The 16,877-nt window shown below is 40.4% G+C and overlaps 1 protein-coding gene across 1 annotated transcript in view; it reads left to right on the forward strand.

Moving 5' to 3' along the window:
• The window catches only part of LOC144476563 (uncharacterized), a 131,808-nt gene that overhangs the window by 22,690 nt on the left and 92,241 nt on the right, over window positions 1–16,877 (forward strand). The window contains exon 3 of the mRNA XM_078193661.1: window positions 15,756–16,080. Coding sequence (XP_078049787.1) covers window positions 15,756–16,080 — 325 coding nt within the window. The remainder of the gene's footprint in view (window positions 1–15,755; window positions 16,081–16,877) is intronic.

The following is a 16,877-nucleotide window of genomic DNA, read 5'->3' on the forward strand; positions in this document are numbered from 1 at the left end:
AAAAGCATTGCAACAGTATTTTCGATCGGTCAACGTTATTGAACAAAGAAACACACTGTTATCCAGCTCTTATTTTCCAGAATCACCCGACAGAACATTTTCATTACGCATAAAGATCCGCGGTCTGGCTGCAACTTTCCCGAGCGTAATGCCACGTATTATAATTTAATTAACGACACGGCCGAAATTAATTGAATTTCCTTCGCGCGAAACACGAAATCACGGCGGTCGCGTATGCGCGACGCCGGCCGAACGTGTTGAAGAAGGAAACGGAAAATGATTTACGATCCGAGCGTCACGCGTTGTGTTCCGGCGATAAAAATCTCGTCGCGCTTTGTCGATTTGCTCGACGGTGACCAAGAGAATTATTTCATTCTCAAGAAACGCGCGCGTACGCGCGGTGAATTCGATGGAACGCGATAGAGAAAAAGGAAGGAACGGAAACGACGGGGAGAAGAGTCCGCGGGAAGTTTTCAAATGTAAACCGAAGCCTGTCATTGTCGGTTCCATAGCCGGCCTGGAAATCGACCGTCAGGAGTTTTTTTTTAATTTGAAGTTTCGGCGGAACGCCCGCGCTTGTAGCACACTTTAACGGCCCAGGCCCGGCTGAAAACTCGGTTAACAACGCCTGCGACTATTGTTATCGAGTGCGACTACAAATTCCTAGCGCCCGCGCGCCGGTACGAGGTTTCCATATCGCGCGGTAATAACGCGGTCCCGAATAGGATTCTAAAGGTGAATACGAGCGACTGAAAACATTTCGCAATTCAATAGAGCGAAGCTTCAAAAATGTGGGCGACGCCTCTTATGGCTAGCTGGCTGTTTGCCGGCGATCCTCGGCTCGCGCTTATAATTAAATATACATAGATGCCGGCCTGTTCGAAATTAATGGGACAGTCGCCGCGCGTTTCTGCGGCTTTCAGAGCCGGTCGCCGATGCCGGCGTTAATTAATAAAACATCGGCGAATCGATCAATTTTATTTCGTTAGAAAATCCCCGCTCGCGCCCGATCAGTCCCGCTGATTTTCAATTATTCAATTATTCGCTGATTCGTCATTAAAATGCCTGATCTTTATGCGAATTCTCTAGTTTATTATTTATTTTTCAATATATAGAGAATAGAAATAGTTTTTGTGTAACTGCTAGGTGTAACTTTATGGCGAAAATGAGTGGTTTAGATATAAAATTTTAGAGACGTAAGAAGAGTTTCGTAATTAGGCTACTTATCAAAACTATTAAAAATCAGCAATTTATTTTTCGCAATACTTCTATTTCGAACAATACTTTACGAAGTTCTCGACTATTTCTCAGTTGTTAATAATAAATATGGTATTATAATATAACAACTTCTTCTACAAATATTTAAGTAAACTAACTAATACTATATACAGCTCAGTCATTAATAGACTCAATAAATTGAATGCAAAGTTCTGTATCCCACTTGATAATTATTCACGGTTTTCTGTGATGAAAATGATCTAAAATATTATACTCCGTCCTCCCTTCATTCGTTCTCGTTACATTCGAATCGTACAAACCGGCGCACGAAGTTGAATGAAACGGAATTTCGGAAAATCCGCAGACGCTCCTACCCGAGCCGAATCTTTTGAATAAGCGACGCCGCTTGAAAGTTCCCGCGAAGATGCGAAGGGTTAAACTTTGATACGATAATCCATCACTTTCTACGAGGGAAACAAAAGATTCATCATTTCGCGAGAGTTAGAACTTTACTTCGGTTTAACTTTACCTGTAAAACTTCCACTTTCTTTGGCCACGTCAAAGTGAACTGACCCTTCGAAGTTATGAAAAATGACTATTCTTCGGGGTAACGCCAAAGGGAGAGCCCCTCCTTCTTTTACTTCCGAAGCATTTCGACAGCCTGGTTCCTGTACATCGTGGAAAAATCTTTGTACAGATGCGGTGCGATATATGATGTTGCCGATGATTATTCGGCGTCGATGACAACAAGCATGGCGGGGGAAAAATAGACTCTTTTAATTAATATAATTGAATATTAATTTATTTTTATTTTCTATAATTATTTTAATTTCATTTTGCGTAATACAGAATTTGGCGAGTATACTTTTTTTGGAATATATATGTATATTTATTTATATATTTATGTATTATATATTATGCTATGTATTTATATACAATAGGTATAAAAATACAAATTTCAAATTCAGTACCACGCAAGAATATAAAAATATTTATAGTCTATTTACTATTTCATAAATCTATTTTTTTCCCAGTCCTGATAAAATGACAAAGCGATAAAACAAGCCATAATTCATTTATCATTAAACTTAGAAAAGTATATTGACCTAAAACTATGTATTATTCAAACCAGTCCATGCACTTACAATTACATTTAATTTTATTTTTTAAAATATAAACTGTCCTCGTTTCACGCAGAACAGTATTAAGTTGACATTATTGAATTATAAATAAACGATTATTAATAAAATGCAGTGGACCAAATTTAAAACAGCAGAAAATTGTCAGAAATATTAATAAATTGTAGCCAGTTCAACGAAACTTTTTTCTATAATTAACGATGCTTTGCACATTGCATGAAAATCCGCGATCTAATTAGAAAAGTATCGCGACGAACTCCGAAACAAAATGATCAATTCGAGCGAACGATCGACAATAGGTCCGATGTTTTCGATTTCGTTGCCGAGTCGACGAGTCTGCTTCGATCGTGACGAATTCAAGGCACGCTATACCGGTGAATTTCGTGGCCCTGAAGCATGCTAAATGGAACAAGGGGCGACGCGCCCGGGAGGGCACGTTCCTTAACCGCCACTCGACAAATTTCCAAACCACTCCAGGAACGTTCCCGAGTTCTCGTCGGCCCTGAGCTATTTCAGGGTTCCCCCGTCGAATTGATCAAAGTATTGACGGTGTCTGGAACAATTTCTGTCTTCAAGACCCGTCCCGTCGCTACCAATTGGTACAGATGTCTCGCGTATTTATCCGCCAGCGCCGTCGCCGGGAACTATGCGACACATACACGCAAGCTCGCAAACATGGTCGAACAGCTTTCGAGAACGGAGCAATTTCTTTGCGGACTGGACCGAGTTGTTTGTATATTTTGTTTACATGTTAGAGAACCTATACTTGATGACAAGTATAAGAATTGACGGGAAATATGTATAGCAAGTCTTATAGCATTTTGTTCAATTTAGAAAATATTTCGTTTTGGAATGTGTTTGAATTAATTAAGAATTTATTGGTGAAGTTGTTAGAGCACTGAGGGATTATTATTATGATTTTTAATGTTCGTAGACAGTGGTTTAAAGTAGCGTTTTTTGCAGGTTCGCAGACCTTATTACCAATAGAATTATTAATTTTATGTTGATGTATTATAATTATAAAATTGTGCTATAGCTGAAAGAACCTTAATAATGTTATTAGCTAAAAATATTCCGATGAGAATTTGATGAGAGTATCTCTTAAAAATAAACCTTTTAAAATATCACTTTAAAAAGTTAACGCTATCGAAATGTCTAAAAATTATCATCGAAATGCTATTTCCATTAACCTAACTCGATTTTCCTTGATCTATGTTATATAAAATCGAAGTAATAACAATATAACTAGTGAAGGACCTCGATTAAATCTCAATCTATCATTTTATACAGTTGCATCCATAATCGATGCAAAATGAAAGGAAATCAATCATCAATTTTGAATTTCTCTAATTCTACCACAAAGAAAATTCTGCCACCCTTTGAACAGCATTTCGCGCAATCAAAATCCGCGACAAAGATTTGCCAATCCGCCGGAACGCGAACCTCCACAGGATCGTACACGTAGCAACCAGTTTCCGTGCAGTTCCGTTGCGTTAATTGCTTTGGCCATACGCGTAACGAAGTCATCGTCGCCGCTATTATTATCGCGGCTCTCGATTAAATTGCATCGTATCATCGATCCGTCGTAATCGTGGCTCGCGGGGCCGAAATCACGGCCGTTGACATTGAATTAGTTTGCAACGAGCCGCCAAGACGATTACGCGGATTCCCGGATTCGCGGCTTATCGGCCGAATAAATCGGCGCGGTCGCTTTTAGAACGGGTCCCCGTTTCCCCGTAAGATTCTATCTGCGCGGGGCTCGGACCGGGCTCGCTCGCCGCGCGGGGAACGACGGCCCGTTCGCGTCTCATATTTTCATAAAAAAAAAGAACTGTCGGCCCTTTAATTTACGGCCGGCCCGATACGCGCGACGGATCCGAAAACGCTCGTAACCGGGACGCGATCGGAGTGCTCGACGCGTTACGTCAATCGTTATGCGGCCTATCTAAAGTGTCGCGACACTTTCCAGGTTCGCCCCGAGCCACGTTATCGTGCGCCGAGACGCCCTTTGGCGAACACCGAGTCAACAAACAACGTCTTAGGTGCCGGCGTGATCGGCGACGACCCAGCGACACTTAAACAACCATTTCGCCCCGGAGTGACATTCCTTTTTTTAGAACGGCTTCGAATTCTTCTTACGAGGCGATAAAAAAATCTATTTCCCAAGGCATTTAGTTCCATTTTAGTTCCATTTTAGCTCCAGCTTTTTAGTCACGTTTGTTTCTCGTTTTTTGGAGCGGTGCTATTTTTTTTCGAGATAAAATACTCTTTACGAGATTTATCGAAATTTAGAGAGGGTGGTAATTTTTTAGATAAAATTTAGAAAATACGCACTTCGATAGCACTTTCTACGTTGACTAATATTAACTCTTTGCACTCGAAGCCATTTTAACTGCAAATGTCATATAATCTTCCTGATCTATAGTATTTCTATAGTATACGATAAAGTGCACTTTTATGGCTACGAAATTGATTCTTGCGACTCGTAGCAACGGTTTTACTACTTAATGATTTTTGAAATCTAAACTTTATTGATATAAAAATTATTTTCGGACGTAATAGAATAATTTTAGTGGTGCCTCAGAGTCGCCATTCGAGTGCAAAGGGTTAGAATATCTACATTTTTGTAGACATTTTTATTGCATTCATTTCACCTCTTTCAACATACAGGGAGCACTCTTACAACGAAGCTTGCTATAATATTGTTACGGTCTAACACGATTGTAAAAATTGCGAAAACCTTTGTACGTTCTACAACACTGAATAACACGATTTTCGTTTAACATATTTAAAAACTAGGTTACCGTAAAATAATGACGGGAAAGAATAGAGAACTAGAGTGCCCTCCGCTGCTAAAAAATGGAAATTGTAAAGAGAGTTACGAAATTGTCTATCTTTGTATCGCGATACAATGATTTCGTAAAAACCAGCAAACAAACAAAAATTGCAGATTTTTTTAAGAGAACAGAATCTAAATAAATACGACGAAATCTTCTTTATTTAAAATTTAAATAAAGAAGAATGTTGAGGAAAGGAAGATAAATCGTTCAACCGGGAAAACGTTTTTGTCCGATTGTACTAAACAGTGATGCGAAAGAAATTTATTAAATTAAAGTAACATTAAATGAAAATAATATGTTTCGTCTTTCTTGTCGTTCTCTGTTATACGTACATTTATATTTATACCAAAAATGAAATAGCTTATGTGGAATTAAAAAAGTTTTCGGAACGTTTCAGGCAACACAGCTTTTTCTAGGAACCAGTCTGCCATGTTACCTGTACATTAACCCCTTTCACTATAATAACGAGTCAGACTCGTGATAAAGATTCCATGCCAGATCTCCGAAACATGAATATTATCAATTTCTTGTAAATCGAAATGAAATTGAATGCTTCTGTTAACAGAAATAGAAATAAATAAAGACAATAGAAGAAACTAAAATTATCCGGTCCTATTAACACATTAAAGGCGGGGGATCTTGATGAAAGTATGCTAGGTAACGCTTCAAACCACAAAACATACTAAATACAAATGTAAAGTGCGCATGGATTGAGCATGGATTGCGCAATGAGGTTGCAAACCGTACTAATACGACTCCCGCCTTTAAGCTACAGTCGAGATAAATCGTATTACTACGACTCCCACCTTTAAGCTACAGTCGAGATAAATCGTAGTACTACGACTCCCGCCTTTAATGTGTTAAGAACAGTAACAAGAACAAATAAATGCGAATACAGGTAGCTTGAAGAATTCGTAATGCAAGAGGTTAACACAAAATATAGTGAAAATCATTTAATGCCTGTTTCCATAAAATTAATTATAGAACAGTATATACATATCTTTGTACCAGAGCAGCGATAAGTTTCGCACGCGATTTCCCGCGCACCGAACTGTCGCGCAAATTGAGCGACGTTCGCGCGACTTTTCAAGAAGCTATTTCGAGGCGCGAGCGTTCCGCGCGCCTTGTTAATCGAAAAGCGTTGATCGGCTCCGGCGTGCGTCGCCGGTGTCGGGAATCGAACATTCCGTCGCAGGATACGGTATCGAATAGCGATACGCTACACGGTTACGTTCTTCGTGGGGTGGCGGAATTCCGTTGATGACGATGCACCGAATCAGCCCGTCCTTTGTCGCGCGTTCTTTTCGCCCGGAGGGGCCCTTGAATTTGATGGTGTCATCGATTCGAGATATTGTAGGAAGTCGAAAAGGCAGAGAGATAGATAGATAGAGAGAGAGAGAGAGAGAGAGGCCCGGGAACGCTGTAGTTTCAATTAGACTCGAACACGAAGAACCGGAAACGACGAAAATTGCGGGGACTTTCCCCGATTGCTGCTCGGCTACCAGGCACTCGCCGCCGCCGCCGTAATATCGATTCGCAATCCCGTGGCTGGCAGAGGCGTAGCCGGGACACGCCGCGTGGCAGCTTCGACGGCGGAGATTTAATGACCGCGCCGGCGAAACTCAGAATTAAAATTGCCGCGCGCACGGGGGGATCCAGTGCCGGGGCGCTGCGACGCGCGACGCGATTGCCTGTTAATTTTGCTTGGATCACTGGATTAATTGGGTTCCTGCATACCGGACGAGGTCGCGTCCTTGTTTCGGCGCCGAATACCTTTCCGAATTGAACTAAAAATTTCACGAATCGACCGGAAAGGTCAGCTGTGCCCGGTATATACATATATTCCCCTGTCCTGTCCAAAAAGAAGATCATTATCATCGGTTCCCGCGGATCTCGACGGTCGCTGAAATATTTCGGGCGCCTTTCCAAACGGACGCAGTTTTGCAAATTTCACGAAGCCAGATTCCTTCGACTTTCGCGCAACGTGGCTTCGCCTTCAGCGCGATGGAAATTGATTTTATTGTACGATATTGATTTTTTGTTAATTTTTGTGTCTATGTATATTAGTGTATATTAGTCTGATATTAGTGCATATTAGTGTATATTTGTGAACCTAATAAAATTGCATCGATTAATTATTTAGTTTCGTTTTTATTATAGTTTGAAGATGGAAAATTTTATAACATTATATCCAAAAAAGCAAGCATCGCAAGCACGATTTTTATGTTATGTACAGTATACTAAAATGAAGCCCTGAAGGAAAGGCAGTGTCGAAATTGATTTGTCCAATTGGATGAATTTATATTTTTAAGCAGAAGAATTGAATTTTCCTTCTTATTTGAAATCCGCAATTACTTAGTTGCTAACCCATCACCTCTATGTAACACAAAAGGCCCTTACTAGCGCGTTAATCAATAATAATAATAATAGTAATAATAATAATAGTAATAATAATAATAATAATAATGACATTACTCTGGCATGCATGAAAGTAACATGGAAGTTAGGGGAATCAATAATAATAATAATAGTAATAATAATATTAGTAATAATAATAATAATAATAATAATAATAGTAATAATAATAATAATAATAATAATAATTCATTTCTGTTCATAATTCCAACCAATTGCACCCATAGCAAACATATCTGTAAACTAGTCCCTCCGTCGAACGAATCGCTTGGATTCGTTCGAATCTTAAAAAAACAGTTGCACCGTATCAAAAGCCGGCCGAATATTAACGTTGCACGCCGCATTAACGGTAAATCACCGATATCTGGTTATCGCGATTCATCGTCCTCGCGACACCAGGCGATACCGGATATATATACGCCCCGTAAAAGTAACGGTCGCGTGGAGGAGAAAAAAAAAAAAAGGAAGCGAGGAGCATCTCTATCCCCCCGCCCCCGGCTCCCACACCATCAGCAGCATCCCATTAATTACAACTATAAAATCTCCGCGAGTTTGTAGTTTTACGTTGCACGGCGGACGGACGGGGGATCAAACGGCCATCAACCGTGACGTTAGGAAATTTATGACGGCCGATAAAGAGCCGGCAACATTATCCGGCTAGCTGGTCTAACCAGGGTCAACGGAGAGCCCGCGCGAAGTTCTCTGGAGCACGGGGCAAGTTTCGCCGGGCCAACGAAATAAAAGCAAAAGCAATATCGCGCCCTGCGGCAGGGCCGGAGGGGCGGGGGTGGGGGGTGGCGGTTGGGGGGGGGGGGGGGGGGCACGGCCGTACAATCCGTGGCAAAAGGATAGCACGCTTTAAGATTAACGGACTTTTTTTATTTGCTCGAAGACTTCGTTTCCATACGAACTACCTGGATATTACTATGAATATACGCGAACGAAGTGGAATTGAATTTCGCTGGTCCAAACAATTTCATTCGAAACGGTGAAAGAAGTTTGTGCGCGCGGTTAACTGAAAATTATGCATGGCTGTGGATCGACGAACGATATTTGCTTGCGTAATAATATTCGTTCTATTCGCGACTGTGAAATTTCACGTTTAATGGCAGTTATCATTTGTAAAGATTTTTTAAATGGTTCTTTGCTTGAATTGTTAATATTTATTTTGAATACATTGATCTAATCTAATCGCGATTACACCTTGCAGAAAATCATAGCGAAGTGCAGAAGAATTATTCTGGAAAATATACTCCTCCGGTAATTATGTTGACGTGCGTGTTTATTTTTTAATCATTCTTAAAATTCATTTTACTATTCGTTTTATCTGTTACAAAAATGTCAACTTCGCCGTAATACCGGAGCTAATTGTCTTAGACGAAAATATAAAGAAAAATCTGCGAGATATTGAGCATTGAATGCCATTCGTTGATTCATTGTTGTACCTAACCTATAAAAATCCTCTTCTTCAACTAGAATTGTTCAGACCGGTAAAATTGAAGCCCCTTCTATTTCTGTATAATTATACCATCGATCTTGCGAGGATAGAAGGTTGTAAATTGGTCGACTCGTCGAATCGCTCGGTTAAATAAATAAAATTCACGGCAACGTAAAAGCGTGCTGTCCTCTTGTCGCGGCGTTCCGAGACCGTGGGGCGAGGAAATGAGAGGAGAAAAGAAGGGAAAAGCGACGAAAGAAGACGGATGGGTAAAAGAGGTGGTAGGAGGAGGAGGAGGAGGGGGGAGGAGGAGAAGAAGTCTCTTGTAGTACGAACGATGAACGGGAAACGAAATCGGTTAGTATTCAGAACGGAGATATTAATTTCCGGGAGAAGCGAGGAGAAGAAATGCAAGAGCCCGGGGTGCGATTACGGTAATTTTTATTCGCATTCCCTCGGCTTGCGAAGCACCGTTTTCTTTCCTTATCTCTCGCGCGGGGCCGGCTCCGCGAGCGGTTATTCCTCGCAGCCGATTTAGACGCGGCTTGAATTCGAGAACGGGAATCACTTTCCGTTTCGTTTGCTTTTTCGCGCGTGGTTACGGATCCGCGGTCGTGTTGGCACCTCGCGTGGGTGTTGGTAACGTTGTCGATAAACAGTGTAACCACTTCTGCGGAGATTGGCTCGGATCTGAGCGCGTTGTCTAGGATATGGTCGTTCCACGGCGATCCATTTTCGCGAGGGCGGTAAACGGAGCCCGTTTCGAAACGTGCCAACGTGAAACGCATTAATCCTTTAACTTTGTAATGTCACCGGTGGATGAGCGGATTTTCAAATTTCGCGCGTATTACGGTTACTTTCGTAACCAGGTTGTGATAATTCGGCTGCGACATTTAGTTATTATCGTAATTATACTGATATAATTAAACATGGATTATAGTATAATTATAATCATACTTAGACTTATATAATTAGACATGAATTATAATTTAATTATAATAGCAATTATTCTGATACAATTAAACGTGAATTATAATATAATTGTAATGACAATTATTTTAATACAATTAAACATGAGTTATCATATAGTTATAATGATAATTATTCTGATATAACTAAACGTGAATTCTAATATAATTACAATCACAATTATATTTATACAATTAATCATGAATAATAGCATAATTATAATTCGCAATCAGGTTTATGTATTTACGAGGCTAAATCAAATATAAAACTGTTCTTCTTAATTTATCGAAGAATAATAAAAATACGACAAACACAAAACGTACAGTTCTCCAATCATTGTATTACAATTGTCGCTTATTAAATTAATTGTCTATCCATTTCGGTAGAAACCACTCCCTAAAATCAGTGCAAAGTGCCTAAATTATAAATATACATACCGAGTAAATGAGATCGAGGATCTTCGCTAAATTCGCAGTAATATTTAAATTGAAATAATATCTCGTACAGTATAGTATAGTATGTATCACGCGTGTAATACAACAACTGAATTTCGTTTAAAATCGGCAGTCCACGGTTTGAAATAATCAGAAGCGATACGGTCGCCGGTGATAATCAATTGCGGCTCAATTATGCGATTTCGCGTCGAGGAACGGTTATCAAATATTCACCTTCGGCCGCGTAATCGAGCCGAAATCCGCGCTATGCGTCACAAGTTGGCTGTTTAGCGCTCGTTGCCCTGATTTATTCATGAAGTTCGCCGGCTTCACCGCAATATAAAAGACCGCTCTTGGCAAAAAAAGGGGGGTCCGGCGACCGCAGCAAGAGGGCGTGGAAATAATAGCGTGGACGCGCGGCGAGCCAGATGCACTGGGCCCATTGCGTGCCCCGCCCAAGACAGGAAGCACGATTGCATTGTGTGCGGTCGGGACCCGGTCTTCTGATCAACCGATTACACGTATAAGGAAGTTAATTAGCGGCCGTACTTTGTCAGACTGTCGTCTTAGATTTTGGTGAAGCGTTTTCCGGTTCGCGAATGACTTGCACGGGCTATGAGTCATCGGCCACGTGACACAGGCGTGCTCCGAAAACATCGACCCAGTTGATTCGACTTTGAATAGTTATTTTATCCCGATGGTTTTCCATTGGCTTGGTATTTATAGTACAGACTGTTTTATCTGAATAATTATATTTATAACATTCTGAGAGCAAAATATTGTATTATATAAATATTTCATTGATACATTTTACCAGGTGACAAAGTATGTAAATAGTACTAGGATTAAACAAATGTTCGCATAAATGTGTCCACTATATATATGTTAATTATTATAGACAAGTTTAATTTTTGTATTAATTATTACAGGCAACAAAATTTCCATTAATTTACGAAAAACCATCATTAATTTGAAACCTCAATTTAGAAAGTATTTATTAGCATTTAATTCGATTCGAAGAAGGTATTAAAACCAGAAGTAGAACTTCACTTTATATTTTATTAGAATCTAAAAGAAAGCTACTAAAATAAAAAATGGAATAACAGTCGGAAAATATAAAAATTAGATGAAAATAAAGGTTCCGAAAATGACACGAGAACGAAATTAATACAGCGTGCGATCCTCGGCGAATTCCGTAATTATCATTTTTTACAACATTTTTATAACTTTCTCCTCGCGCGCGAATATATTACATTAACTTGGCCCAGATTCTTCGGGACATTTTCGGCACTAAAAGTGTTAATGGCGGCCCACTATACACGTAATAATTCGATCGCACGCTTTAACGCGTTTACAACAAAAATGGCTAGTCGCGATTTAAAACAGCGACAGGATCGTAAGTATATAAAACCAGTCCCATCTTCCGCGAAGATCCAGAATCCGAATGTTCTACAATAACAGCGCGTTCTACAATAATTGAAACTCCTCGCGTTTCTGTCACTCCGCGCGGCCACGACACCATCCCCATTCGTAAACGTCGGATATCTTGATTTATATCTGCATTGTCGCACTGTCGCATTTTATGATCTCTTTTTTCGAGAAATAAAAGAGCTATCGGCGAGAAAAAAAAACTCGTTACCACCTTGTCAAGCCGGGAAACGAGTAACCGTAATTATTCGGCAAACTTTCGCCGACGAAATTCTTGAAAATCGAACGTGGTGCTTGAGAACGGACGCTTGTGAACGTTGCGAGCGAACCACGGCGCACGTTCGTGCGGCGACGGTACGTCCCCGTGATCGCAACAAGAAAAATGTCGCCGGTCCAGAAACTCGTGAGTCATCTCGGACGACATGATCCGCCGTGATTAATCGTTCCAGATGAAAACGAAGCTCCCGTTGGTAGCCCGGTTGCCAAGAACGGCCGCATTATCTGCGGCCGCGGGGAGGGGAGGGGAGGGGAACTCGCAAAATCATGCGATTACAAATTAGATCGGCGACTTCCCGTAGCGTTCGCGGCGGCGGCGGCGACGATTGCTATTGATTTCGATATCGATTGCAGCTTCATTGAATGCGGCCGCAGCGGCCACGCGCGGCAGTGAATTCTTGACAAATGAGCGGACAGTCGGAATATCGATGGTGATGTAGTGCTCGATTAATCTTGGGGATGAAATTTACTGATTGCGAGTCGGCCAATATGAGATACCGTGTTCTAGACCTTTGTGATTCGCCGGGCATTTATCTATATTGAGAACAGCGTCGCGGATGGAGGATTGTTTGCAAATTGGTTTACCTAGAAATTCGTTCAAATTTTTAGCTATTACTATATAGCAATGTATATACAGTCATCGAGGAAAGCTACGAGGAACGCGTCATTAATATACATATATGTATATTATAAATATAAACTGAATAAATTTACTTATAAATATATAAAACTCTATCTATTATATATTATCTAATCTCTATTATTTTATACTAATAAAATTGTATAGTAATTTTTATTTTATTTGACTTATCTGATCAACAATAGTATCTTACAACAATTTTTATTTTAATTTGTATTTAACTTTTTAATCTACTTTCAACTTTGAAATCTCTTACAACAATCGTGAACCAAACAATCTGGTAAATTTGATTCGTAAATTTAAAAGAAACGAAACTAAATGATTCGCGTGCGCGGAATCGTCGATCTTACTACTGATTCGCTGCCATTTTTTTCTCCCGCGACGAGAGACTCGCATACTAACCTCTCGCATATGCTGCCCGGTTACGAGATATATACCGGCAATAAAGCTGTGCAAATAAAATGTTAACAAGCATCAATAAAATATAACGGCGGCGCCGGAGATATTTCCCGTCCGTTTAATTCGCCGAAGATTTTTTTCACCGGAAAAATGAGCTCCCGACCGGTCGAGCCTCCCGTTTAACCGAAGAGTAATCCGGAATAATCTGCGTGTATCGGGATAAAGATTCACGGTTATAGGGGCGGACTTAATTAACCTTTTAATTGCCGCCGCACATCGTTTAATGAGATCCGACTGTCGTTGCTACCGAGTCGCTGGGCGACGAACGTTTTTTTTTTCTTTTTTTTTATTCGCGGGGAACTTCAACGGACTGGAAACTGTTGTTCTCGTAATCTTTAGGACACCGAAATATTACGTTGTCGCGCGGAGCGGAACTGCTGCGCCGTAAACGTAAAAAAAAAAAGGAAAACTGCGCAGGATCGTGAGGGCTGGGCACTTTGCGACGCGACGCGAAAGAGGGTCGCGTTGCATTTTCCGACATGAAACGGAATATGCGTGATCCTGTCGGCTGACACCTTCCACGGGCCAAGCAGCTCGCAACGACAGCGTCGCTCATGCGGCCAAGGAAACCGACGTTCGCTTAACGAACAAGGGGCTGTAGACAAATTTGCATTTATAATTCAAGTTCTGCACGAAATATTCTTTTAATCGGATTCATTCTGCAACGATATTTAATGCTACTATGTTTATTTATTTATTATTCTCATATTGTATACTGCAGAATTAACTGTTTTAATTTCTAATTTTATTAGTTATATTTACTTGTTCACTTAATTTATTTATTTGACCGTTTTCGACGAGTATACTCGTCACGAGTGACAAAGTTTTGTGTTATGACGAGTATATCCGCCAGAAACAGCGAAGTTAAGTAAAGAAATAAATATTAGTAATACAATTATACAATTAAAAACAGTTAATTCTACTGTATTATAACAATAATATAATAATAATAAATAATAATAATAATATCGTAATATTAAATATCGTTGTAAGATAAATCCGATGAAAAAATCGCCCTTCAATTAACCTCCAAAGTGACTAACAAATAAAAAATAAAATCAAGTATGCTTAAGCAACATTTATATATACGGTTTTCAAACGACCACCCTGTATAAGAAACGCTCATGGATGTACGGGTCGACGCATTGCCGTGGAGTCCGGTGATCCTCTTCTCACGCGACAAACAATATTATTGCAACGACGTGTGTATATTACGATGGATCCCGCGCGCTCGCCCGTCTGGGATTCCGTGTGCACGTTGAGTTTAAGTGATGGCGCTCGTTACTAATAGCGAATCTCATCAAGATTAATGTTCCGAGCGTAGCGGCCGATTAATCATCGGGCGCCGGTGCCCGGATAATTTTGACACGTATTATTCTACGCCCGAAACGAAAGACACCGTCGAACACTTGCGGGAATAATGCGTCGTGTTCGACCGGAAAGATAAATAAATGTTGGACAGCGGTGCTCGTGTTCATTAAACGGCGATGCGAAATATTTGATCGAGCACGTTTCCGTATTCCGTCGCGTGTATTCGCCCGCTGATAATACCGGTTACGGTACACAGGCAAATAGATTTAACTGTCTTATCGTTGATTAATTGACATTGCACGCTGCACATATTATTTCACAGTCGCGGTGTCCAATAAATGGAAACTCTTTTTTTCTTTTCAAAGAGTTAACACAATCGTCGCAAGTTTCGTTTCACACAGTTGTTCGACTGCCGATAAAGTCGTATTTAGCTTGCTATTATGTGCTTTTAGCAAACATGCCATTGTTGATTAATTAATGTTAGTCAGTGTGGACATTATCCCGGGGTGACAATGTCCACAGGATTCAAGCTTGACTCAATATTCGAGTCACTAGAATTTCATCGTTACTGTTTCATATTATAATTGAATAGAATTGTATTTAACTTGAATTATCATATTTTTGACAAGTATGTAGACTGCAGATGTGTATAAACACGATAATAAATCTATAGTTTAGACTTTAAAATCTCTATATAAATCACCAAACCTTGTTAACACTCTCGCGGAATTAGGGTTTCCTTTATTGGTGGAAATTACCTTTTCTATTAGCCCCGAGGGCACGCAATACCGAACTTCCAGGAAATTGGGGACTGGAGTGCAACGCCTCCCGTCAGCGTCTCGCTCCACGCAGCCTCTTCCAATTTATTTTGATTCCAGACTTTCGACAATTATTGGCTAAGTTAAACAACAGACGTGTTTATAGATGGTATTGGCAAGCGATTTCTCCTGCTCCTTGCGTCGATTAGCTTGCGAGTCTTCTCGTTTTTCTAATAAAAATAGGATTCGGGCGTCATAGAAAAGTGGCGACTACAGAGCAAGCGAAATAACCCTTTTACTCCTCTGCCTAAATAACCCTTTTACTCCTCTGCCTAAATAACTCTTTCACTCCTCTGCCTAAATAACCACCGAACAAAGTGCAGCATGAATTTCAGCACGCGTCAACGTAATTTGTTTGTATCGCTTCCAGACAACAGGTTCCAGCCGATCCGCAAGGACCTCTATCAAGGCGACGATCCAATTTCGTCGACACCGTCGCCGGAGAAGGTGTCGAAGGACCGGCAGAGGGCGCGGAAAAGACTGGGCGAGATGAAGAAACGTCGGAAAGCGAAGGAGAAGAGACGGAAGCAAATCGCGGAGAGAACGTTGTACGAATCGGCGCCGGCCCCGGCGGCCGTTCCCTTAAATGAAACAATAATGTCAAGGTTGGACCTAAGCTGCTTCATGAAAGCTCGGAAGAAGGGATTTGTGAAAGCCCCTCAGATTGAGCACGCGCATCCCGCCAAATATGCCAGGTTCGTATCCTGTTCTCGCGCGGACGGAAACCGGGCGAAAATGTTATCCGATATTTTCTCGGCGCGAGAGAGTACTCGTCGCGGCATTCCCGGCGATATTGGTTTTATTAAATTCGCAGCGGCGAATAAAAAACGAAAAAAAGAATATAGAGGAATCGCGATGCAACTCTCCTTGCGGGTAATTAATACGTATCGGGTTCCTTTGCCTCAATATCGTAAACTCTGGCAAAATAAAGCGGGACGCGTATTTATTCCGGGCACACGTTTAGATTGAAGATTAAATATTGGTAATCGAAACGTTTTCGCGCCGAGTATAGTAGTCGCGGGCTCGCCCGTCGATATTCCTCTGATCTCGCGTTTCTTGGATTTATTGATCAACGATGGGAGTGGGTCAGAATTAAGGGTGTCGGATTAAGAATATTGGAATCGACAATGTAGAGTTAAGAATATCGGATTAAGAGTATCGGTTTAAGAATATCGAATTGACAATGTCGAATTAAGAATATCGGTATTAAAAATATCAGATTACGAATATCGTAACTGACAATGTCAAAGTAGAATATTGGAATTGACAAGATCAAATTAAAAAATATCGAAATTGAGGACATCAAGTGTAATATCGAATATCAAATTGAGAACATCAGGTTAAGAATAACAGAATTAACAGTGTGAAGACTAGAATATCGAAATTAACAGTATCAAATTGAAATCGTCAAATCAGAAACATTAGAATTAACGATATTAAATTGAGAATATCAAATCAAGAATATCAGAATTAACAATATCAAATTAAGAAC

The sequence above is a fragment of the Augochlora pura genome, chromosome 10, assembly GCF_028453695.1.
Source record: "Augochlora pura isolate Apur16 chromosome 10, APUR_v2.2.1, whole genome shotgun sequence".
In the NCBI taxonomy this organism is placed as follows: domain Eukaryota; kingdom Metazoa; phylum Arthropoda; class Insecta; order Hymenoptera; family Halictidae; genus Augochlora; species Augochlora pura.